General features: G+C 40.6%; 1 protein-coding gene across 5 annotated transcripts in view; it reads right to left on the reverse strand.

The window, feature by feature from the left end:
• The window catches only part of NCKAP5 (NCK associated protein 5), a 418,402-nt gene that overhangs the window by 365,252 nt on the left and 26,967 nt on the right, over positions 1-26,183 (reverse strand). For 3 of the 5 annotated variants that reach the window (XM_069861528.1, XM_069861529.1, XM_069861525.1), the window contains exons 1-2: positions 23,664-23,830; positions 3,396-3,530 (exon numbers count right to left, since the gene is read on the reverse strand). In XM_069861528.1, coding sequence (XP_069717629.1) covers positions 3,396-3,464 — 69 coding nt within the window. In that variant the 5' untranslated portion in view covers positions 3,465-3,530; positions 23,664-23,830. Of the gene's footprint in view, positions 1-3,395; positions 3,531-23,663; positions 23,839-26,183 lie in introns of those variants that run through there. The other 2 variants (XM_069861532.1, XM_069861526.1) reach the window with 2 other exon arrangements.

A 26,183-nucleotide genomic window follows, 5' to 3' on the forward strand; every position in this document is an offset into this window, starting at 1 on the left:
GTCCTTTGTTTTTCCCAGCTGAATTTCACGGAGTCAAAAGGCATCATCACGTATGATTTACTAACATGCTACTGAAGGCACTTGATTCTCAAAATGTCTCTCCCAATTTGGTATGAAATAATAGCTTGCAGTAAATAATAAGCAGCGCCCACGTGCTTCTAATTCAATGTATGGATGACACTCTTTAATCTAGTTACACATATTCTACTCAATATAAAGCTTCGATAGATTCTGACCTGTAACACATGAGTACTGGAAACGGATGTACACACGGAGACAATCTGCAGGCAAGCTTAACCTGCAAGCACCACGCATAGCAGAAGATATTGTTTTAAAATTGGATACATCAGCCTGATAGTATGATGAGTTTATGTATTCAAAATACTGAAATATTGTAATGTTTCTTTACCTCACATGTTCACTTCAACACTTTTGCACCAGTATGGGCTAATCGGTCATAGATCTTCAGCTGGCACACACTGATATAAATTCATTGACCTCAAGCCAGTGCCTGAAGACAGTTCCCACCCTACTTACCACTTGCTGAAGAGCAGGGAGAAAGCGTCACCTTCTCCTACAGCCACAGTTTATCTTTCTCCACTAATTCAGTTCTTGTCGGCATTTTCATATGCAAGTAACACTGATTATTACACAAAGAACTTTTGATGGTTCTACATACATAATGCTCCCTATGACATTGGCAAATGTTTTTCTCTGTTTCCCCCTTACTGACAGGAAAGGGTAAGAATTAAGCATAGTGCACAATCTTGGCTATAAATTAAGTTCAAAGAAGCAGTAGGTGGGACTGGAAGTGAGAAATACCTGGCTCCTTGTTACCATCCACACAGCAAGCCCACATTGTCACCTCAGGGAAAAGAAAATTTCTATCTTAATGCATAAAGTGAAGGTTGAATCTATTCCATTACATCAGTGAAAACATTTAGAGAAAAGCAGCACTGATTTGCCATATTAAGCAATATATTTGTGCAAAATTCACAACTGGTAGCATTTCCCTTAGCTTCAGTATCCAGTTTCTATAAGCATTCCTCTTCTTTCCAGATAGATTTTGATAGTTCATGGCCAACTGCTTGTATCACAGCAGTGTATTTTAGCTGCAGGACTTGGGCTGGAGTCTGTTTCGGGGTGTGTGTGCCTAGAATTAATAACAGAGGTCGGCTCTGGGGATAAACACATTTCTGAGTGTACAAAACCTGCCAGATTTTGTTTGACTCTGAGTGTTTCAGATAAAATTGTGAGTTCATGCTAAACCTACCTTTTCTACCCACAAGCTAGAAGACAACTGGAACAGCTTTAATAACGCTGGGAGCATGAAGTTGCCTGCTGAGCACATATAAGCTGAGCAGGTAGGATTCACTGCAGGCTGAGCAACCTGAAAACGGATGCCTCTTGCCATCAGAGTGCTGAGCTGCAAGGCCTGAATGGCAGGGAGCTTAGACAGCTTCTCATTATGGTCCTGGGACCACCCTGGAGTCTGGGGAAGGACTCTCCACTCTTCACCACATTTATTTCCCTCTCACTATTTTTATTTTTCAAAATAAAGAGATTTAATGAATCATTAGGAGGAACAGGGCCGTTTCAAAGCCAAGGAAAAGGATGGAACCCTTGTGAAAAGTGCTCTGCTCATTTTATCACTGGCTCGTGGATACAGAAGTGCAGACCTGTTAGCTAAGGCTTAAGAGAGAAGAGCAGAGTCCTCAAAAGCCTACAGAGCAATAGACCTGTGATGAAGGGAGGGACTTCTTTGCTCACACCCGATGAAGAGCGCCGCAGATGGAAGGCGTCGATGGACAGACTGAAACCTGCTCAGCCCACATTTGCTGCTTTTAGCATGTCAGTGGGCTTTTAATTTTGAAAAAAAACAAAACCCCACAGGTATAGCAGAAGATAAATGTAATTATGTAGTTGTAATAACATGTAAAATTCAAGGTAAACATCCTAAATTTGCTCGAGACAAACGGTCACCACAAATTGGGCCAACACAATAGAGTACGGGGTTACAGAAATCAGACCAAAGAGATCAGACAGGAGAGTTTCCATTTTCTAGGAGGCCTTTGTAGCCCTTTTTATGGAGAGCATCTCAGCAGTGCAGGTGCAGCAGGAGCAATTGGCCAGAGTGGGCTGTAGGCAGCTCATGCCATGGGGTTTGCACAGGCGTGGTGAGACCTTGCTGCCCAGGATAGCAGGCAACAGGGTTCTGGGGCCCCAGAGTCCCTTACAGTGTGTAAAGAGACGTCAACGGAAATGAGAGCAGGCTGCTCAAGAAGTCACCAGAGCTGAGTACTTCAAATGATCATAGATACACTCTGGAAGGGAGCCTTTGATCAGTCTCTAATGTACTTGGCTGCTTCCTTTCTTCCCATTAACCGAGCACTTTTTCATTAATCATTTGACTCCTTATTTATGAGTGAAGAAGCACAGTTCATTGGGCAAAGCTTAATATTTGTGGCTTTTGTGCCAGCAGCCAAACCAGTGCTCCTAAGTGACCCCTAGAACCTGAAGCCAGTCCTTGCAGCGACCAAAGTCAAATCCATCTGCACCCAGCACTTCCCATCATCATTCCCATCAATACGAGTACTCAAAAAGAGAGGCAGCTCTATTATCAGCACCCAGGAACAAACTTCCTTTTCAGAAGACAACTTCTGTGAAAATCAAAGAGACGGCATGGGTTTCCTTGGCTCTCAGTTTCCCCTGTTTCAGCAGTTGTTACACTAGCATACTGAGTACCTGACACTGGCTGTTTATTCTCTCTTACACAACTGTTCAAAAACTATGAGCATTTCTGGCCACGTGTCACAGTACAGCTACTAAAACTCCTTTTTAATCTCAGCCAGCATTTGAAAATATTAACTAAAAATAAATCTAGAATACAATCTCAATGAATCCAAATCTCGTGCACAGCAATAACAATTAATTTACAACATGTGGCATTTAGATTCCTCTTTCACGTAATATTACAGTACTTTATATATCCCCACGGTGAACAGATTTTTCCTAGTATCCACAATAGTAAAACAAGCATTTCTGATGAGGTGACCTCAGCTACCTACAGCTCTCACATATTTCAGTATAAAGCAATAGAGAGTGATCCCACAGAAGCTGAGTAAGATTTTAATTACAAATTTGGTATATTTGTCCGGATTGCTTTGTTGTGTAAATTCAATGAATTCAGGGACATGTCTCTATATGATGTTTCTATTTAGGATGCTGTAAAATTTCTCTAGCACTTTTGCTCTGGAGAAACTTAAAAATCACAAAAGGTTATGATGTTGTGATGAACCTTTAAAATGTACTTCATTATGAGCATTGCCTCTTAATAACTACATTTTTTATAACAGAAGATATATTGAGTAAATTCAGTAAATATTCATCCTTACCACAAGACTGCTGTCCAGAGAAAGTCTTTTCCCAAATTCCCTTTTCTGTAGCTGTCTCTTTCTCTCCATAGCTGAGGTTATATTTTTTTTTTTTCCTTTTGGTCAATTAGAAATGTCAGGCTGTTTCCAGAATCACTGAAAAAAAAAATTAAAAAATAATAATAATTAAATAGACATTTCAATATCCTACTTAGCAGTTCCTGTCTTTCATCATTAACTTTGTAATAACCCAGCAGCTAATGACTTTGTGTCTATAGCCGGCTGTGTTCCAGGAACCAATCTTCTGTGCCAAAAGATCTGAACTCTCCAGACAGAAATACTACTAACGTGCTTGGATCACCTATCAAAGAAAAAAATATCTGCTACTCCTGTCTTTACCACAACAGCCCATGTTTTCCTGGTCTCCTTTGCACTGGGTTGGGAGCTGGGTTTGCAGAGCCAAAGAACTACCTGGGGCCGAGGAGGGGAGGCAGGGAGGGAAACAGTTCGTTTCACATTAATTGCACTCCTCAGTAAGCTTGTTGGCACATCTGTGCTGCTACTATGATGTACAAATTTTGGACCTAATCCTGAAGAGTTCTAAAAGCTTTCCACTCCCATTATCCTTAATAAGAGACGAATGCCCTCAGCACTTTCTTTACATTTTTAAGGTCAAATATGCTGCTGTGATAATCAGACCTTCCCCCTGCCTGTACAGAATGGCTGGGGAACTTCACCCCCTTAAGATGTCACAGAGAGAATTAGCCTTTCCAGTTTTGTAGCCTTTGGTTATTCCTGGCAGTTTCTACTAAAATCAAGCCACAGTTTATAAGTAACAACTACCAGCTCCCTTTTTTTCCTGATGATATACGTATTTGAAAGGTTTTGATTTTATTTTATTTAAGAGTGTGTGATTGAGGAACATGGGCAAAGCTAATAAATTTATTCAGGTTTCACAGAAAGTAGTAGAATTATAAGAGAAATCAGAATCTAGGCTAAACTAAGGTAGGCAGATACACTCACAAATACAGAACCAAACACATGAATTGTCTCTTGCATCTCATAGTGACTGCATTTACTGTACCAGAGAACAACTGTATCTCTTAATCTGGGCTAACACTCAGTAAGGACAAAGTGATTTCCCTGCAAGGATCTGTCCTCATTTTTTAGTCAAGATTTTATGTGGAAGCCTAGTTATAAACATAATTCTAGTAAGGTCGAGATATTCATACAGCGCTACTTAATGATAAACCTAGAGTATTTCATTAAATTTGACTGAGAAACAAGATGAAATAAAGACAAATCTGCCTGCTTCTAATCCTTTTGACTTATTGCAAACAGCACCTACAGTCATTAACAGCCGGCGATGCATGAATACCACTGGGCTTGGCTGTAGGGTAACGCAGCTGGCATTCCCAAAAGAAGCCTTGTATGTGCCCTCCAGATGTATTTGCATGTCGATGGATAGACTTGACTTCTCATGCACCTGTGAATGATCCCATCTGTCACCGTGGCAATACCCAGCAGATAAAACCATCGCAAATCTTTTCCCAAGTTGTCCCCAAATGCCCTGCCAGGAGGGCACACAGGAGTCTGAACACGGGCCAAGCGCAGGCCGCCTGCAAGGACAGCAGGATGCCCTGGGCTAAGCCTCTGAAGCCAGATGGAATCCAGAGGACTCCCAGAGGCACGCAGACTGGGATTACTGGCTATAATGTGGGCATCCCAAGAGGGACTGCTCTTGTAAAACACTTCCCATGGGGAAACTGTAATCACTCCAGCTACCAAGACATCCAGTGGTAAATGCAGCCTTCTGTTAAACAACACCTGGTATCTCCTACACTTGTTTTCTACTTCTGGTTTACACTTCAGCAAGCCCAGAAGCCAGGCCATTTTCTCCAAAATGGATAAAAGTCAGCCTTTATACACGTTCATCTAAAGAACACATGCAATGGAAACATGTACACGCCATGGCAAGAAAATCTCTGTTATTGCACTGTTATCATTCCTTCTTTGTGGTTTTTTTTTCCAGGTTTTAAGCCCTTTCTCCCCTCCTGCAGCACCAATCCTAAAGCTACACACACTATTTCATTCTGCTAGTTAGGAATCTTGATGGTGTGCTATCAATAATTACTATTGTTTCCTCATTAGCTATCATGTCTCAAAAGAAATACCACAATAGTTTTGAACAAAAACAGGGGCAATGTATTATGTTGTTCTTGTGGCTATGCCAGAAATTAGCAAAAGAAAGACCTTACGTAATCTTTATATCATTCTTCTGTGCACTCATCATGCTTGGAGAGCATGACTTCCACCAAGGGAATCTTTGTTGATCGGTAAGCATGGAACTACTTTGGCGTGAGCCTGTGATAGCTATAGCTGCAGCCAATTATCCACATAGAAGGTCAAGTATTTAATAAGTGCCTGAAGTTTCTGTTTGCAGGTATTTGGTTGAACCACCCCAAAAGCTACTTTATATGCAAAAGGACAAAGGATTATTAATTACTCCTATAACTTATATGCTATGCTGCCTTGGACACTTCAAGGAGTGGATTTAGTGTACCTACTCGCGTAACGGTGAAGCAGCTTCAGACCTGCTGACTCCTCTCCTTTCCCCACACACCATAGGAGCTCAGATCCTGGGGTATGTTACCATTAGCAGGCTGCCATGGATCTCTTCTGAAGAGTTAACAACCTAAGGCTGAACCCACTTAACACTTTGAATCAAAGGTAATTATCAGACAAGATAGTGCAATACATCACCTGTACTAACAGATGCTGGTGTCTCAAAGTACCCAACTCAAGAAGCCTTTAAAGAAAAATTATCATCAGAGTGAAGTACTTAATAAAAACAGAACAAGTTTCCATCTTGGGATGGTCTTTTTTTGCATCATACTGCTTGTCACTAAGAAAAAACTTCCCTCACAGGTAAATCTTTCTTCCTCTGAGACCAACCAAAAGACTAACAACAATTCAAAACAGAGGTAACGCATCCCCGGGGCAGCTCAGCAGAGGAGAATGGTTGTCTAGATGGAACAGTCTTGAAATGTAAAAGCACTGAGAATCGGTTTGCGCAATCATCAGAAATACTATTTTGGTGTTACCAAGAGAACAGACTAGAGAGATTTATCTGCATTCCCTGCCCAATTTGTTTGTTGATATCTTTACAGCAGAGACCCCAGTGATCAGCATTCAGACCCTTCTTGCCCCATGTAGCTTGGCTGAACTGTGAACTATTGCAAAGTCTCTTCTGACGTATGGTGTCTCCACTGATACTGCACTCACACAGGTACATTGCCAAACCTTGGGGGGCACAACTTATAGGTCTTTGTGCTGCAGGAATTTTTTCCACTCTAGGAATCTTCTCTAAGGGACTACAGACATCAAGACATCATCTGTGCTGAGCATACTGGGGAAGGCACTGAAGTTAGAGAAACACAGCAATTAAGCCTGTATCCCCAAGAAGTGTTTGGGGATCAGTCTAAGAGAATGGAGGTCCCAGATGTTTGCCTGCTGTATCACACGTTTGCACTAAGCTCAGGGAAGAAGGTATTGTATGGACACAAAAAAACTCTCGGGGGAAGACCTAAGCGGGATCTTCTTTCAGTACAGTATACCCTCACTGTTCATAAAGCCAGCAAGCCAGAGGCATCATCTTGATTATATATCCCGAAGTGTAGTATTTTTAGTACTCAGTACAAGAATGTTCATTACTTCTGGAGATGGCTCTAAAACTATGCCCTGGAGAAATGGTGTGATTAACATAGAAAAGCACTCTCTAAAATCCTTGCAAGAAATTTCTTGGATTATAATACCGTCTTCATTTCTAGTAGTAACAAAGGATGATTGATGTATATTGCTTTAGCTGATGAAAATGTATAACATTATATTCCTTAGATAAGCATCCAAGATATTTTCAGACACTTTGAAACTGCAGTTACATTTCAACAGAGCTGTGCCAACATATGCCAGCTAGGAACTAGCGCACAGTGTATCTCTTTGGTAACTAGAAACGGATTGTATTTATTTTTCTGTCTCTTACAAATTAGTATGTAAATTTAGTAGTGATGACACGTGACAAAAATGACAGCTCTGCAAACTAGTGTCCTTTCATTTAAATTCAGGAGATCTAAAATGCAGCATTCACACCCTCTGCTTCGCACTCCTTAACGCTTCCAGAAGGCAAAACATCTGTACAGCAGCAACGTAGAATCATAGGATGTCCTGAGTTGGAAGGGACCCACAAGGATCTTCGAGTCCAACCCCAATATTCACACTGCGCATCTGAGGGCATTGTCCAAATGCTTCTGGAATATTGTCAGGCTTAGCGTTACGACTGCTTCCCCGGGGAGCTGTTCCAGTGCTCCACCACCCTCTGGGTAAAGAACCTTTCTCATAAAGTCCAACCTAACCCTCCCCTAGCACATCTTTGTGCCATTCCCTCAGTCTGATCACCAGACAGAAGAGATCAGCCTCTGCTCCTCCTCACATGAGGAAGCTGTAGACCACAGTGAGACTAAGGAAGCCTTAGTCTCCTCTCATCCAGGCTGAACAGACCAAGTGACTTTAGCTACTCCACATGACTTCTTCTCTAAACCCTTCACCAACTTGTGGCCCTCCTCTGGACACTCTCCAGTAGCTTCATACTCTTTTTATACTGTGGTGCACACAGCACTCGAGGTGGGGCTGCACCCGAGCAGAGTAGGACAGGAGAACCACCTTCCAGCTGGCAATGCGTGCGTGATGCAGAGCCCAGGACACAGCTGGCCCTCTTGGCTGCCTGGGCCCTCTTGGCTGCCAGGGCACGCTGTTGGCTCATATTCAACTTGCCTTCAACCAGAACCCCAGATCCCTTTCTGCAAGGCTGCTCTCCAGCCTCTTGCTCCCCAGTCTGTCTGTACACCCAGGGTGCTGTGTCCCAGGTGTAAAATCCAGCACTTGCCCTTGTTATACTTCATGTGGCTGGTGATTGCCCAGCTCTCTAATTCACAGAGAACCTCTGCAGGGCCTCTCTGCCCTCAAGAGCATCAACAAATTTCCTCTCAGCAGCCTGCATGTTAACACCTCTTCTGAGGTGTTAACTAGAGGACAGGTTTTGTGATGTGAACAAACTGTTGGGTAATTGAATGAGGCCAAAGTTAGATAGTGATCACCTTTGAGCACTTTTTTCTACTCCGACAGCCATGCTTGCTCAACAGTCACACTCTTAGACTAAAAGGGAATAACCAGAATTACACTTTTTATCCATCAGCAACAAGCAGAGAAGGAAAATAATATCACTAGCACAGGTCAGGAAGCAGCTATGAGAAAGTAAAAATTTTCATCAATGCATCTCATTACTGATTCAGTTTCCTGAGAACCTAATTGAATTGAACTGAACCTGTCACTGCCTGGCTGCATTTCTTTAGTCAGTTCTGGTGCTAACATCAACATCAATACACCTGCTAGTTTAGTGGTCTTTATAGAAGGAGTGGAAATAAGTATGGTGCTGTTTGTCTGGGCCTTCTCACAACTCAAATTAAAAAAAGATTCCACTATTAAGCTTCCATGGTAAGGTCCTGGTAGTGAGGGGTGCTACAGGGGTAGCTTCTCCAAGATAGGCTTGCTGCTGGCCAAGGCTAAGCCCATCACTGATAGCAGAAGTGCTTCAGGCCCCTGATCACCTTTGTGGCCCTCTGGACTCCAACAGATTCATGTCCTTCCTGTCCTGGGGACTCTAGAACTGAACACAGGACTCCAGGTGGAGTCTCATGAGAGTAGACTAGAGGGATAGAATCCTCTCCTTTGACCCTCTGGTCACACTTCTTTTGATGTAGCCCAGGATACTGTTGGTTCTCTGGGCTACAAGTGCCTGTCACCAGCTCATGTTGAGCTTCTCATCCACTGGCACCCCCTGAAGTCCTCCTCTAACAGCAGAAAACCCCACCTTCACAAAAGATGAGAAAATTCTGCCTAGTGAGTAAAAGTGAGCCATGAAAATGGTTTCCTTGCCACACCCCTGTCTCTCCCTGTCATGGTATTTAGCCTGGTCAAGACTTTAAGTGATGACGTAGAAACAAATAATTCCAAAATTCTCTCTCAGCTGATGTTTCAAGTGACATCTGCGTTTATGCAGCCTGAAACAGCTAAATGCTTTTTGTTTTCTCCACAGCATACTGCATAGTGATGCTACGAGAAGGGCCTGCCTGCCTAATGCCCAATACTCCCAGGTATTTGCTTAGCCTGGTCAGCAGTTTGTTAGCACTAATGTATGCATTGTACATTCACACCCACTGGATTAGGTTGCTATTTAGATAAGCGAGCCACATTTTTGCAGAGAAGGAAGGAGAATGTGCCATGTGCCAGCATTAATGAGTTAATTAAATTAGAAAAATTCCAATGCAGGAACCTAAAATGCTTAGATAAGTAGAATACTATGGGAATTATAAGGCAGCGCACACAGCACTGCTCTGCCATTCTGCCTACACATCTAGATATTCTGACTGGCTTTGGAAAAAAACATTAAAACAAGACATGTCAAATCAGTCAGAAAATATCTAGATAGAAAAAGACTTTTTCCTAGTCCTCTTATTTTGTTTTCCTGTGGGATAATTAATTTTAATACACCTCAAACTCCTTGCAATCTCTAAAACTGTTCCAAAGGTTATTGGAGCTGTACTGGCAAGTGCATAGAGCCAGCTGTGCCCTGCAAGTTATTTTGTGATCCAAACCACTCCCTAACCCAGTGATCCTCTAGTTCTGGTTGAAAATTGCCCAGTGGTCATTCACAAGGTCATGATAAAGTACCCTCAAGGAACTGTGGGAAGGGCTGAAGCTAGACAAGGAGCTTCCCCATCTTTGTTGTGATTTTAATTAAGTAGGACAACACTGACACACGGCAGTCTACAGAGAAGCTGAGGGTTAACTAATTTAAGAGCCAAATGTGGATCTCTCTTGTCCTTATCCATCCCTTGAAAGGGAATCTGTGAAGCACATAGGATGGTCTCATGTAATATTTGACTGGTGATCACTTGCCAGCAAAGAACAAACTCTTAGGACAATGTTCTAGAAAAACAGCATTTAAAATAAAGGGTCTCAGCTACTAAATTCCACCCTGTTTCAACCATGGTTTTCTAAATACATTTATGCTTTCTTCATGCAGGATAATCTTCCATTAATTCAGCAAACTAAACAACAAGCAAAGCCTTCTATAGCATTGCTTCTAGGATTTAAACAAGTTAAGATTCAGGGCTTAAATCTAGCAAACCTATCAGTGTGCTCAAAATAATACCAGGAATTTCAATAAATCACAAAATAAAGAATATGGCATTAAAGATGTTATTACTACGACAGCTGTCAAGATGAATTGCATGAGAAGCATTTAAAGGATTTATATCTCAGTATCTCACCAGGTTAATTAAATGGATGCATGCATTCATTTAAGAGGATAAGGTGGGTTGCCGTGACATAAAAAGAGAGGGCACAAGATTACGTTCTTTCAGCATTAACTTGAACAGGTTGAACCGATATCATTTCCGTACTCTGCAATAAGCATGATTCATCCATTGCCATTTTCAGCTCTAATTTTCTTCCTGGCCAAAAAAGACTGTGAACATTTATAGAGTAACATCATCAGAGCTTTAACCTTTTCAGCGTTTTCTGTTTGGATTGGCTGTCCATTTTTATCATGGGGTTCCAGGGCCACGCTGCAAGGAGGAGAAGAATTGCCAGTAAATTACACCAAAGAATGCTGGAAAGGTCAAAGGATTACCCTCCCCTGTTTGGTTTTACGGGACATATGAAGCATTCATATCAGGTGATAAAATTATTGAGACAAAAATGATGAAGGATGAGCAGAGAGAAAGCATGAATCTGTTGTCAGGATAGCAACTGATCAGTGTGGAAGAGAAAGACATATTGCAGTGTTATCAACATTAAAAAAATAGATTATGACAATGGTGTTTGTGTGTACTTATTTTCTGCGCTGAAATCAAATCCTTCTGAGCGTTTTAAGACCTGTAGCCAAGAAAAGGACATCCAAGCAAAACTGAGGCTATTCAGGCTAAAGGAAACATTAGATCCAAAGGTCCCATTTCTTGGGTGAGTTTCTAACCTTTCATTATTATGTTTTATTTATTAGTATATATTATTATAAATTATATGATAGAGATTATTGTATGGTAAAGATGGATTGCCTTAAGAATTGAACCTTTTCCAGCAAAGTTTTGCAATTTAGGCTGTTAGTCTGCAGAAGACATGGTCTGAACACAGCTACAACACCAGCTTCCTGTGGGGCTTCAACACACATTTAGCTCCCTTGAGAACCGCAGCTGAGCTTAGGTCGGGAACAGGCATTTCCAGGCACCTGGAGAAGCTGAACTCCAGGACCTGAGAAAATTTCACTCGTGGAACTGCTGCAATTCAGCCACCTAAAGGGCTATGTGGAGATACTGAGGTTCAAAAGCAAATGTTCCCTTTACATCCCAATAAAGACAGCTCTGGCATTTTGTGGCTTAAGGCTGGTAAACATGAAATGCTGGATGCAACTTCCATAATTGAGTACATCATTATTAGAGCTGGTTGTTTCCCATAGAAAGGCAAACAGGAATCTCATCAGGTTTTAAACCCTGAACTAAGAATCTTTACCAGAGGCTTAAGAGACCAAGAAAGATAACATACTAAATTCATATGTGCTCATCTAATATGTTGCCACGTCTAAAAAACATGCATGCAATTAGATCAACATCTGAAACTATCTGACAGCCCACTAACTGGAGGGAAGAATTTAAATAATACAGACAAGTTTCCTACAGATCACTAAGTTTGATTTGTGTTTCCTTCTCATTTTTCTTTCATAAGTGTAAATCAAAGCACTAGTCAAGAAAGTCCATGGATTTCAAACCTCAATGCAAGACCTATATGGGGGTTTCTGCTGGAAGCACTGGTACATTATCAACTCAATTTTTCAAACTAGAACTAGGAGCTTGTGAAATGTTCCTAACGATCCCTTCTTCTTTGAGACAGATGCATTCCAGTCAGCATCTCTTTGGCCTGCCCATCTGTCCTAACCACAGTCCCAGGGGATCACTAAAACAGTTCTTTGTGCACGCTCCACCCTGCCCACCTGCACTGCTAAAGGGGAGGATGGCAGCAGTGGTCACAGGGTGGGTCAGTGATCCGAATGCAAGCCCCTCAGACACCAGAGAGCGAATATACCTAGGAGCTTCTCATCACTATTGCCTCTTATTTCTCATTAACTCATTTTGCAGTTTGTGTACAATACTTTGCTACAAACCTTTTCCAACAGTACATTTTGGTGAATGGAAGCAGTTTTGTGAAATGAAGCGTCCCCAATGAATGCTACTCGTTTTGATCCTCCACAGCAGCAGAGATTAAAGGAATGACAGATCATTTATTTACTGATTTATTCTAGCTAATGGTTATAAGGAACTGTTAAAACCATCTTAACATAGTGGTAGCATTCAGACATCTGGTTTTACTCAACAGAGTACTGGGTAACACTTCAAAATGTGCACGTGGCTCAAAGGAAAACTCTCAATATAAAGTGAATCTTGTAAAACTATTCCCTCAGTTACCAGGAACATCTTTAGCACCCAGCTCTGCACATCTTCCTTAGATAACCAAAGTAATTTGCATCAGAGGGAATATTTCAACATCTAGACTGCAGAATTTGTTTCTAATGAATCTGGGGCTTTGTGGGTTGTAACACGCTGTCTCACATTTCACCTTGCTGTACAGACACTCCCAGTGGGCCAGGGCCTATCCTTACATTACAGGCAATAACTTTATAATGAAGGTATTAGTTCAATAACAGCCAGAAAAAGAAGCTGAATCAAGCCCATAATCCCTTTGCCAGATGAAAAATAAGGGAAGATAAGGTACAGTGAAATGTCATTCCTCCATGATCCATGAAGAGGGTAACTGAGAAAGGGCTCAACTCAACTATTTGCATAAGCTGAGAAGAGCTCTTCCACCCCACCATGACTCAAGTTCACTCTGGGGAAGAACAAGAAAGCACCAATCTCTTCCAGCACCACTCAAACCAAACCGAGCCCATGATTTGACAGGATGGACTGCAGCAGGGGGATGAAGCGAGAACAAGCAGCCTCATTAGGTTGAGCAGCTCCAGTTCCTTACTACATGGAACACAGTGCATGTTTTTTATCAGAAAAGTTCTTAATATATTCTCATTTTGCTGACCTTCACTGAGTCCTACAATCCAGATAGTTAGGCCAGCTATAACTACAGCTGCAGCTCCTTGGACTCTGTGGTCACCTCTGTTTACTGCTACAGCCAAGACACATTAAAGAGATGCAATACTGGAGCTGAATTTGGAGGTGCCAGAACTAACATAGCTCCTGTAAGGATGGGCACTGAAATCCTTCAGCTGGCTCCCCAGCTGTTCAGCCTTCGCAGAAGTTAGAAGTCTACTCTAATTTCAGCCAACCTAACATCATCCAAGGTTCAGACTCAAAGGAATTCAGCTCCAGCATTCCCAAACACACTTCATTGACATCTCTCCTTCAGGCTTGTGCTCATAATAGAAAGGCAACAGGGTACGACTCAGCTCTACCACTTCATTTTTGTTGTTGATGTATTCCCCATACATCAATGGGCACATATAAAGAAAGACTCCAGAGAGATCCCCCGAGCCAATTCAAATTCACTTTACTCTTACATGACAGAGCATGTATGACTGTGGGATATCAAGAACATAAAACTGAAAGGAACAGATGTACATTGATTAAACTCCATCTTCAGCTTATGGCCAAGAAAACTTACTAAAACATTAAAAATGAAAGATGTTCTGTCCTTATCGGTACTTCCAGATATCATGACAGAACACTGAGCAGCGCTGGCATATGGAACAGCCCTTCACCTCTTTTCTCTGCAATTGTAGAGCGATCCCATCTCACAATCTGAAATCAGTTCTGGGCCAAAAGGATATAGACAAACTTGATGGAACTCAGACAACAGCAGCAAAGACAATTAAAGTATTGACTTTGTGGGAAATTATTAACAAGTTCCTTCATAGTAGTTTCAAACAATGACAGAGGAGGCTAAAATGGGAAAGAACAACCATCTACGCAAGTTTGAGGGACGCATACCAACACTAGAGACAGTTAGGAATCGATTAGGTTATTGACAACAGACTGAAAAGAAATAAAGAGGGGAAAATGATGCTGAGTATCAGAAGAAATTACCTGAAGTGAAATCTAATGCAGATTGATTCCCAGAGAATGAAAGGAACACTTGTCATATGAAAAAATAAGGCAGGATGAAGTGCAATCAAATGCACTGCAAGAGACGATGCAGCCATGAATGAGTTGTCTGAAGACACTGATGGGGAAGAAAAGAGCCCTGTCTCCCTGTCTTCTCAGAGTCTCTGAGAGAGGTTGATTCATATTAGAGGCAATTAGAGTGAAAGGCTTTTACTTCGGGAATAAAAGAAGAGCCCCTGCACGTTCCCTGCTGTGCAGTCAGCGGCCAGCAGTGCTTACTCCAGTTTCTCAGTGGGAAGACCGGCTGTCACACACTGATTTCTAATTTTTCCATCTCTCAGGAACTTAATAAAAATGCAGATTAAAAAACACTCATTAATTTCCTGCTTAAAAGGCTCATAAGTCTCCTATGTTTTATATCATTCAACCAGTCCTTAACTCATCTGCACTCACTCCTACCAAGTGAAATGAGAGAACTCATAGTCTCCCATCACAGCTAATAATCCAGCACACTGGGATCATGGATACAGTGCTATCCAGAAGATATTAGAAAGAGAGGAGGCATACCACGACAGTTCTCCAGTATCTCTCAAGCATCTGCCTGTTTAGAATGCAAAGTAAATATCTTTAAACTACCAAAAGTAGCACAAAAAAAAAAAGACCTGACATTTCAGAAATTCATCATTCACTAAAATCTGAAACATATTTTTGCTTGCAGTAACAGCAGTTGGGTTGATGCAAGGTTATTCTTCCACTTTTTCTTATAGAAATCATGTTAATGCCTCAAACTTTTTTTCTCCTAGATAATTTCTTGGAAGTAACGCCATGTAGGTTTAGATAAAGCTTTTAAGATAATAGTTTTTGCACCTCCAGTCATGGAACAACTGAAGTTATTCAATATTACTGTTTACCTTGAATCTTGGTGGGAAAAAAAGAATTTTTAGTGGGGAAGGGGAAAGCATTAACATGCTCACATTTTCTAAATGATCCACTTTGAATTTTAAAGTGCATTTTGAGATCAAATATAAGCTTTTAAAGTATTTTGTTCCGCATAAGTTTTATTAATTTGGAGGGGGTCAAAAACTGTTTCAGACATAAGCAAGGAAGAAAGAAAGTGTAGTTGGTTCATTTCAGGTAAGCCCTAAGTGTTTGCCTATACTTTGAGTTGGATCCCTGCTCTTGCGTGGGTGGTTTAGGTTGATTCACTGACTTCTGCTGTCTCAATTTCTCCACTATATTGTGAAGATAATAATGTATAGTATATATAAGTGCTGTTTACAGAATAAAACCTCTATGTCAAAGTCTTTAGTAGTAAAACTTTCTACTAGTGCTGCTGCTCTACACAAGTACTCTTCTGTCTACCAGATGTGTACATCACTGTGCATCCAAACAGGGGGACGATTCTCCAAATTCTGTGTGACGCAGCAGAAGACACTCAGTTCTCATTCATCTCTTGACTATTCTGTCAAAATGAATCTGACTGTAGAAATGCAGCTGGGACAGAATGAAACTCAACAAAAAGTAACTATGTAGACAATGAGCCATATATCCTCAATTCCTTCCAGGAAGCATTAAAGCAGCATTTACATTAAAACATTTAGAATGAGTTCCCTTTTTGCTGTAATGGTTGAGGGGCTTAATCAGGATGCTGCAGCCTTCAGTGCCGTTCACCTTTGGTTTTCTCTTTTGTGTGATGTTACCTGGAGCCGCTGAAGAGAATAGAACCTCTGAATGGGACTCCAAGAAGGGATGAGGAAAGAAAGAAGAAAGCCAGGTGGGGTTTTCATGGGTCTTCTTGCCATCACTTGCTTTCACGACAGCCAATAGCCAGTGGGTGAAAGAGAAACTGTAGGGCTTTACTAGGGAGACAGGATCCTTCTGTAGGTTAAATCCCTGCCAAAAGCAAGGAAAACATTTCCTAAGGTTTGTGGTGTAGACCTGCCTCTGCATTTTCACGCTGCCCATGGCTGTGTACCTGATGAACAATTCCTTCCTCAGGACTGTGCTGAGAACAATCATCTAGTCAATAAATTCTTATCAATGTCTGTTTAAAGCTTTTTCTTATGGCAGGAGATTTTTGTGGTAATCAAGAAGAAAAGCAATTTACTTGATTAAAGATTGGTAAATATAAATGACAGAAAAGGTTTCCTATGAACATCGTGATATATTCCTGATCAATAACACCATGACAGAATTGCAGCTTAAGGGAAGGAAGTTATTAGTTTTAGGAAAGGCACATAATTAAATACAAGTCTACAGGTTCTCAAGCAGAGAGACAAGGCTGACAGCCAACGTGAGACTTTGTAGACTGTGCTACTGTTGTTTCTTCAGTTCATTTTGTGCCGTCTTTCATTTACTTGTGCAACCTTAAAATAAAGATGAAGATCTTATTCTCAAACATTAGGGCTAACAGCCAATGACACAACAGAGTTGTTTATTAAAACCTTAGACTAGGTTTCACTTTAATACTGTCTTGCAGTAGCAGTGGCTGTTAAAAACCTTTAATGACTTAGCCAATCTTGTTGTAATTTCTAATTTTTTCTCATGTGCAACTGCAAAGAGCACCTAGGCCTTTTAACGCCACAATGATAGGAGGATTGGAGAGGTCTGATTATTCGTAACTGGGATTTTATCCTTTTTACCTCCAGATCAGCATTTCAAACTCAGGCAAGTTTGGTATTGAATAAAAGTCATTTCCATCAGCTGGCTGTTCAGTGACCTCTATGAAATATTACAATTTGGTAGTGGACAAGTGTCTATATAATTAAAATACACTTTGGAAGCATAGTTGGCACCCTGGAGTTTTCTTATCACCAATATATAAACTGCTTCCCCCAGCTCATAAATAGAAAATATTCAGGAGCACTGAGATGTCATTTAAAACCAAGGAGGATACAGTGTTCTTTGTTAATACCACAAACAAGGTACCTCTGTTTGTAAAGCAGTTTTGAGTCCTTAGACAAATGATTTTGTGCACTGCAAAGATTATTATTCAGGCTAATAAAACTCAAGAATTAGAAGTAAAGGATTAACTTTAGAAACTGATAAAGTCCTAGAGCTCTGTAGAATATACTGCAAAATCTCACAGTCGGCACCATGTGTGGTATTTACTGTAAAGAGGATATAGTTCCACATAGTATCAACAAAGGAGAATCACCCAAGACATTCCCACAGATTCATGAATCTACATTAATTGAGTCAATATCCCCAGACATTCACACAGAACTTGACTATTTTTGCTTGCCAGAAGTACAAAAAGAGTTTTGATAGGAGAAGGTACGGCCAGTATCAATATGAGATGGTTTCTCAGACAGGAATCAAGCCAACAGTTCTATGTTTGAGCAGGATTTGCAGGATAGGCAGGGGGAACAGCACAATATTTTATGGCATTTGAATTATCAAGCAAATAATTCAAGCCTCAAACCTTTAATCTGTTTCTCTTCTTAACCCAAATGGAAGTTTTGTCAGAGAATATGTGAGAAAACGCTCTCCGTCAACTTTGATTTCTTCTTATACTAATACTGAGCCAGGCAAGGCAGAACACTTCAGGCTGAGGCCCCGCGACAGATGCAGCTTTGTAGAAGTGTGGGATGTTCAGAAACTATCAAGGAAATCTATGTGGACTTGCTAGTGACTCACATATGTATCAATGAAAACAGTAAGGAAAACGTTATATGGAATGCAAACACTAGGTAAGGACATTTAAATGCAAGTCAGTCCCCAGTAGTGAAAATACATGTGCAAGATGTTTCACCTCTCTGAAAAAGAACTGACCTCATTCAGGACATTAAAAGGTTAGTAAGAAAATAAAAGAACGGTTGCTAAGCTTGGCACTGTTGTGCTGTTGGAGGAGTGCAGATCCACCCAAGAAAAGCATCTTTATGTCAATGTGGGAGCACACCAGAGATGAGTTAGCTGAAGAATCGAGTAACCTTAATTTTGTGAGAAGGTGAAAAGAAAAAAGAACTACACAAAAAAACCCCAAGCAAACCCTAAGTGTTCTAATGACCCTACTAGAGACCTACCAGGTCCTAATAGGGAAATTCTACTACAATTTTTCTCCTACTAGGGATTTTTTAATAAAACTCATTTCCTCAGCCACTAATTTCCTCTGCAAGTGGCAGCTGAAGTACGGGGACAACACTACTGCTAAGCAAATCTCAGCATTTACCCCTCCAGTCTCCATTCATACACATTAAGGTTAGTCTGCTTTGTACATACATTTCAGAAAGAATGGTTAAAAGGAAGAGGAAAAACAGGAATGCGTGGAATCAAAGCAAGTATTCACACATCCGTTTTTAACACGCTTCTGTCACGTGCAGAGGAGCATCTATAAATTGCTCAAACTGAACCACAACCCCAAAAAGTTAAAAACTGAAGACAGCCACTGTTAACAAACTGCAGATGCATGAGACTCATCCAGAAAGACCTCACAAATCAGCAATGGGGGGAAGAGAGAGCAAATCATGCAGAAACTATTTAATCAATGAGTAAAGACAATTATAACATCTGTTAATCTTTTGTGTAGGTTATAATTAGATGCTGCGGAGGAGTAGCCTTTAAGGGGGAGGCAGGGAATCCTTTAACATCTGCTAGAAGGGCAAACACTGAGCAATAAATGACTTTAAATGCAATCAGCAAAATGAGAGCTGCGCAGAGTTCACAAAAGGCCTGTATAAAAGATTGAGGATAACAAAATATTTTGCCAAAGGTCAGCTCCTGCAGCACTAGAGCCTGAATAATGACTGCTGGTTTAGATGCCATATCAAAAACAAACGTGCTTGTACCTCTGAAAAACAATTCTTTTCTCATTTGTGTCATTATAGCAAAAGCACATGCTGCTGCTGTATATCACGTCAGCTTAATGACTTATTAGGGCTGTATCTATCAACCTTGAACAGTTTAGAATAAACCGGTAGGTATGATGTATTTCAAAGACCAGAATTCAGTTTAATTAGACTGACACAGACTGTGCTGTACTGTAGAAGTGATGTGATTCTGATTTTAAATAATTAATCATTCAGTAGCTTCTAGAAAGTCCAATCATTTACTCATTTTGCCCTTGAAAACAACCATATGCTTTAGGCTGTTGCTCACTGAAAATCTGAGACCAAGAGGGAGTTATTTTATCCAGTTTAACATGGCCCTCTGCTGGTAAAATAACCCCCCAAAATCTTATCACTACAAACCATTTTGTCAGATCATTTCAGAGCCACTGAGAAGATCCTACATTTTATAGTCAAGTTACACCTAATCTTAAAAGATAGCAGCATAGATTGGAGCTTTAGGAATTTGCATAAATTAAGCCATCACTTAATCAGTCTGGTAGCTCCCTTCCCAAGAGCACTGCTGCCTTTCACCCAGCAGATGCAGCTCTGGCCATCCCAGGGCACTGAAGAAAAAAAAGCCAAGTGCTCACATCTGATGGAGTAAGTCATTGTAGAAGCAAATGCAATCCTTTTACTCATGTCAAGTTGTGCCGTATTCCTCAAGGAGTGCCACTCATTCCCAACAGGATCAATGCACACATGTGATTTCAGTTTGCACAATTAGCTAATACTTAGTACAGGCAAAGCAAGCGCGATATAGTCCAGCTGCAAAAAGGATTCTATTCAAAATAAAAAAGCTAACTACCACCAAAAAAGCAACTTCACTGCAAAAGAATTCCTGCTCCCTTCTTTTCTCCACCATTACTGAAAATCCAAGTGGTGATTCAACACAGCTTCAATCAAAGTGAAGCAGACAATGAAATTTGCCTCTGTTGTCGCAGGCATTAATTAACTCTTCCTATTTCTATTATGTCTGAGCAACAAAGAAACAAAAGGATACAGTAAACTGTTGAATTTAACAATTTAGATAACGATTAATTATAATAATCAATTAGCGCTGTCAAAGAAAGTAATTTGTGACATGTATTTGATTCCACACAGCCCTATTGTGCACACATGCTTGTTTGGCTCTGGGAAACAAATAGTGTTGTCCTGTGGAAAGCTTATCAAACACATAGTCTAACAATAGGATTTGTTTTAATACTAATAGATCATTTTTAATCAACATAATTTTTATCCACTGCTTTATGACCCAGCCTGCTTTTCAGGGTCTGCATTGTTCAGGGCTCACAGATGATGTTACTGCCAGTTTCCAGAAGCCTCTGCTGCTGCAAAAAACACGTTTATGGGATCCACCTGAATGCCAGTCAATGGAATCATAAAAGATTCCAAGTATTTTTCACATAATAGCTATCTAACTTTTCATCCCCAAAACATCATGACTAATTCATGTAACCATCGGGGAACACCTAATGTAATTCAGGTTTCTGCATGCTACATGAGTGGTTTCATGAGACAGCACAGAACAGAGCATTACAAGTGTTAATGGTTCATGTTCTATTTACATTGTACATTTATCCTGTTTTAGTAATAAAGCTGCATATTACGTGCTATAACTTCCAAAGGTGCTCTGGCAGCTTTGGCTTGGAGTTTTCTTAAGCATAACTCCAGTCCTGCCAGGAGCTGAACAAGTGCAGAACCACACAGGAGCTGCAGAGCATCGCGCCGCATTTGGCTCCGGCTGCGCTGTGCAAAGCTCCTCAGCCAACTGTGCTTCCCTTTGGCACCTTTGTTCTGTGGCTTTTATCCCAACCTCAGCCCTGCTTGTCAGATGATGACAGGCTGGAGCCTGCACTTATTCTGTTTCTTTTCAGATGGCAAGAAAGCCCAAAGAATTGACATTCTGCTGGCAATTGTCCCTTTCAATGCCACCCCAGAATGTTATCAGATTATACACTGTATCCTTGGGCAGATTTCTCAGACCCAGGGCAAATTCATCCAAGGTATCCCTCTACTGAAAAGTTCGTTTGCTCTGTTTGCTACGTTGGAATCTAAGAAATAAAATGTAAATGTGGGAAGCAAAATGTAAGAGAGGAAAATTAAAATCAAATGTCTCCAGGCTCATCATATTTTGAGAGTCTGCTTCTGCTCTTAAGGTAATTAGCTGAAGATTTGCTCTTGTCTGAAGTGGAAGTTGAATTGTACCCTACCAGTTTATATTTACTGGGACAGGATTTCTACTTGTTTAAATCTAAGCCTCTAAGCACTTACACACAACTCATGCACAAGAACAATAGCAGAGAAGTCCACGAAGATTTCTTAAGAAGCAGTAAAATTTACATTAGTAAGATTAGGACTTGCACCTAAAATTAATTTCAGTGAGAAACAGAAGTGAGACCTGGACATTTTTTTTTAAACTTGCTTTGTTCTAATTATTTCAAAGATTTTTGTAGGCATTTGCCAATGGGATACCTGAATGCTTCACAAGTGTAAACACCCTTATCGGTTCATAGCCATGGTAGATCACCATTACTGGCCACAAGGTGCCAGAGGAGAGGAGAGATTGTCTCACTGGCGTCAGTGTGGTAGGGATCAAACCACCCAACCTCAAACCCATTCCTTCTCCCCAGGGAAAGGCTCTATCGCAATTCTCTGTTCTCCACTCTTGCAGGCAGTGGAAGCTTCCGAGCTAGAAAAAGGCCTTTTAAAGAACACATCAACTTTTCTTTAATGCTGTTACTTAAGAAGGAGGATGAACACCTAAAGAATAAAACTTTGTGCTCTTCTTTAAGTGCCCGTTTAAAACCTCCAAAGCCTTTACCATTCACATGGCATCAACACAGAGCTACAGTTAGGGTTTGTTTGGTGTTTTCTCCCCAGGAGAATATGCTTCAGTTCCAAAGGCAGAACAAGGGCTTCTAAGATGCACAATACCTTGACATGCCAAGCCACATTATAACATCAAGGGATGCAGGTTCTGATCTACTATAAACAGGGTCACTTGAAAGGCCCATCTGCAGTTGTAGCCACACAAACCTCAAGGGAAGCCCCAAAAATCAGTTGATGTGTAGGACTGAAAGGCCTTGTAAACAAAGTCAGTAGCAAGAAAATCAAAATAGAATTGATAGTGCTAATAATTGAGAAGGATTCTTCCAATTCCTATGTGACTGATTGGTACTGACTTACTGTCATATACCTAATCATAGTTTTTGTGATTTCACTCTTCAGAAACGTGCTTTGTCTCCACAAAGACAGATCATTAAAGAGAGGTAAACAGCAATAAAAGAGTTCCTCACACGCAGTACCATGATCAGGTTACTGCCTGGAAAAGCCACTGTGACTGAAATTGCAGTAATTTAGAATGAGCTTCTGGTGAAGGACTGAAACAAGAAAAAGGAGGCTTGGGGTTTGTTACCAGCTTCTGAAGCAGGTAAACTAAGTTTTAATAAGCCACATCAATGGGTTAGTTTCCCCCTCTGTAAAACAGGAGTAATTCCATGACAATCACAGCTAGTTGTCCTGAAAATAAGTTAACCGGTGGTCAAAAACACCATTCTGTCCCACAAACAGCAGGCAGCACAGAAACAGCTTTTTCACAGCAGCTTCCAGTGTACTAGTGTCTCTGCTCTGATGCCCCAGGATTTATTGGATTTCTAACATAAACACTCAGAAAAATTACTCTTTCTTACATAACTGACAACTCATTTCAATAGATTTCAAAGCACTCCAGGATTCTTTATTTTAAACTTATACACCCCTACAACCTGAATAGGGGCTAAAAGTAAAATTATACAAGTTTTACTTTAAATCAATGCCTGCGTAAGGAGCAAAACAATTTTTAAAGAAAACTGTACTAAAAACTGGAAGGTAATTACATTAATATTCAAATTAATTTTGAGCATTCAAATAAATGCTATAAAATTATAAAAGAACAATCTTAAGAGACTAGATTTCATTCAGATACTGGCAGTACCCACGAGATTTTAAGAATCTTACAGTTTCCTCACTTGAATTAAGAGAGAGCCACTTCAGTAATATCACAAACAAAAGCCAGAATCAAGTTTTCATTTGTCCTTTAATCTGTTTCTGAACCACAGTCAGATGTGTGCCTGCAATTACTCCTAACAACTACCTACTTGCTGCTCTTTTAATTAAAGCAAAACTACAAATAGCAATGCTGACACACTCCTAGAGAAAATAATCTTTACAGAGATGATAAAAAACACCAAAAGTCTTACTTGCAGCAGTTCAGTCAAAACATGCCAGCCCTGGAGAACTCAGAACCGTAAGAAGCCTTTGCAGTCCAGAAATTCTCTTGAGTTTATCCAGTGTTTATTTACCAAGCTTTAAAAGTCTGTGGTCAGAAGAACAGAGTTAGCTTTCTGCACCATCCACAGCACTACTGAAGTCCTCCAGTAAGAGCAGACATGAAGTTTGCTGATAGTTGGGTTTGCTGCTGCTATGTAGTTGCTCAGTACTTGTAAATACAAGCTCTGTGGACAAAGTCCCAAATGACATCACAGGCAGCTGCTTATTGTTGAGTCTTTATTAACCGACTGTCAAAAAAGAAAAGCAAAGAGGAAAGAAAAGCACAAACTATCTTCCCTGCAGCACAATTTGCATCTTAGTAGGAGTTGCAGTGCTACACATATAAATACTTCTGTTTACCCAACTGATGTTTTCTTAAAATGAATTAACACTGTTTGCAGGGAAAGCAGAAAAGTAAGAACAACTTAAAAAGCTTCAACATGGAAAGAATGCAGAGCAAAAAAGAAAAATTAAAAATCCCAGCCATGCCTTTTTCAGAATTTATCCCTGCATTCTCCTAATTCTTTTGTTTATTTGAAACTATGTCACTAGGGGTGCAGTTCTGCATGGATTTTAAAGCACAGAGTGCAGGACCCTAGTGAATTGAAATGAAAGTTTCAAATTATTTCTAATTTTAAAAGTTACAGAATCACGAGCTGTGATCTTTGCAAGATTTAAGACAGCTCAGCTTCAGATAAAGTGTTTTGAAGACAACTCTCTCACTTTCCAAAGACAAAAACATAAGAAACGAAGAAACACCATGAAACATAGTTTTTCTCTAGGTGCTAAGGGCATAAATACTGACCTTTCCTTCTCAGAGGCGGAGGTCCAAGGCTAAGTAGTGCTTTGGAGCTGAAACACCCACTCAGTTCCCAGCAAGGCTCGGGGTACTCACTTGAGAACTAGTGCAGCTACTAATCTGAATCTGTCCTCTGTCATTGAGCATTCCTGCTGAAAGAGAGGGGCTGGGACTCTGTGCCTTGATTTCTCTGAAGTCAGTCCTTTCAAGTCCAAACTTCAAACGCTGGAAGGGTACCACCAAGGCTTTTGACAGACTAAGCTCTGTTATCTGTGCACACTTCTACGCAAAGAGGTTCAATATTGGGAAACACCTGGCCACTTGCATCCAAACACCCCTGACTGCACATTCCACAAACAACAAAACAACCGAAACTTGAGCTCAGTATGAGCTGAAGCCAAGTTTTTACCATGGTTTTAATTGCAACATGGAAAAGCATCAACCCAAATTCTGCCTGTATTTATAGAAAGCAAATTGACCTTGGGGTCAGATCCTCAGCTGATGGAAATCAAGCTAGATGAAGTGACACTGAACAACAGCAGTCAGCACCAGCAGAAGATCTTACTTTTGCCTGCAAAGGTGCTATTAGAAAAATTAGCGTGACCCGAATGACAGAGTGATTTTCTTGGTACTTGCCCTGAGTGGCAGCAATACCGTGCTGACATAGTGCCACTGAGCTCACTGGAACTGCTCACATTGGTAATCGTTACCTCTGCTGCTCACTGCCTCTAAACCATAAGTTTGTGCTCTTGAAGGAGATCCATTATAAATCCCCCCTACATTTATTCCTGTGGCTAATCAGCTTGTAGCACACAAGAAACACCATGCTGTGTAACTAGGAGTTATATTTACTACCCTGCTTCAACCATACAGGGGTGAATTCCTCATCCATTGCAGTCAGCAAGGTTTTATCTCTTGCTCATTAAGAGCTTGCTAGTTTGATCCAGAAAGTCTTCAAACTACTTTTTGAAGATGAAGTGGGCTATGGGAGCAATAAGTACCAGCATATGATATTCGGTAACATGGATTTCAAAATATACAGCTTTATTCCAGCTTCACAAGTGCCAAAGTGCAGCTACTTTATTTAAGCAAACATGAACAAGCCCATGTGCTCACATATACAGCTCAATAAGGCTTCAGCTCATCCCAGCAGGAGCAAGCCCATCCATAAGTTTAGCAGAAGAATTAGATTTTGTTTAAACTTAATGCTGATTTACAGTTTGCTTTCTCAGACAGAGGATAAGATTCATTTTTTGCCCTGCCATTAGATGTATTTATAAAATTGCAAAACACAGGTTATATTCCCTCTCTTAATAACAAAAGTGGCTTTTGCTGTGGCACTAATGCAAACACGCACATAGAAGATAGGATGAGTGTCTAGATTCATAAAATAAGGAAACCACTGATTTAATTGAGAAAGCCAAATATCTAATGAAATAAAGAAAAAGACTAGTCTTAAGGAAAACTGCAGACTGTTCTGAGGAAGAATTTGGATTATTTAGCAAAATTTAGCATTTACTAAACTTTCTAGACAATGTTAATGCATTTCCAAGCTAAGCATACCCAGGTGAGCAGGATCAGGAGAGCAGACACACTGCCCACCTCTCTCTGGTCAGGCAGCACTGCAGAGCCAGTGACTTCAATTGCCTAA

The sequence above is a fragment of the Phaenicophaeus curvirostris genome, chromosome 7 (genome assembly GCF_032191515.1).
Source record: "Phaenicophaeus curvirostris isolate KB17595 chromosome 7, BPBGC_Pcur_1.0, whole genome shotgun sequence".
Lineage (NCBI taxonomy): Eukaryota > Metazoa > Chordata > Aves > Cuculiformes > Cuculidae > Phaenicophaeus > Phaenicophaeus curvirostris.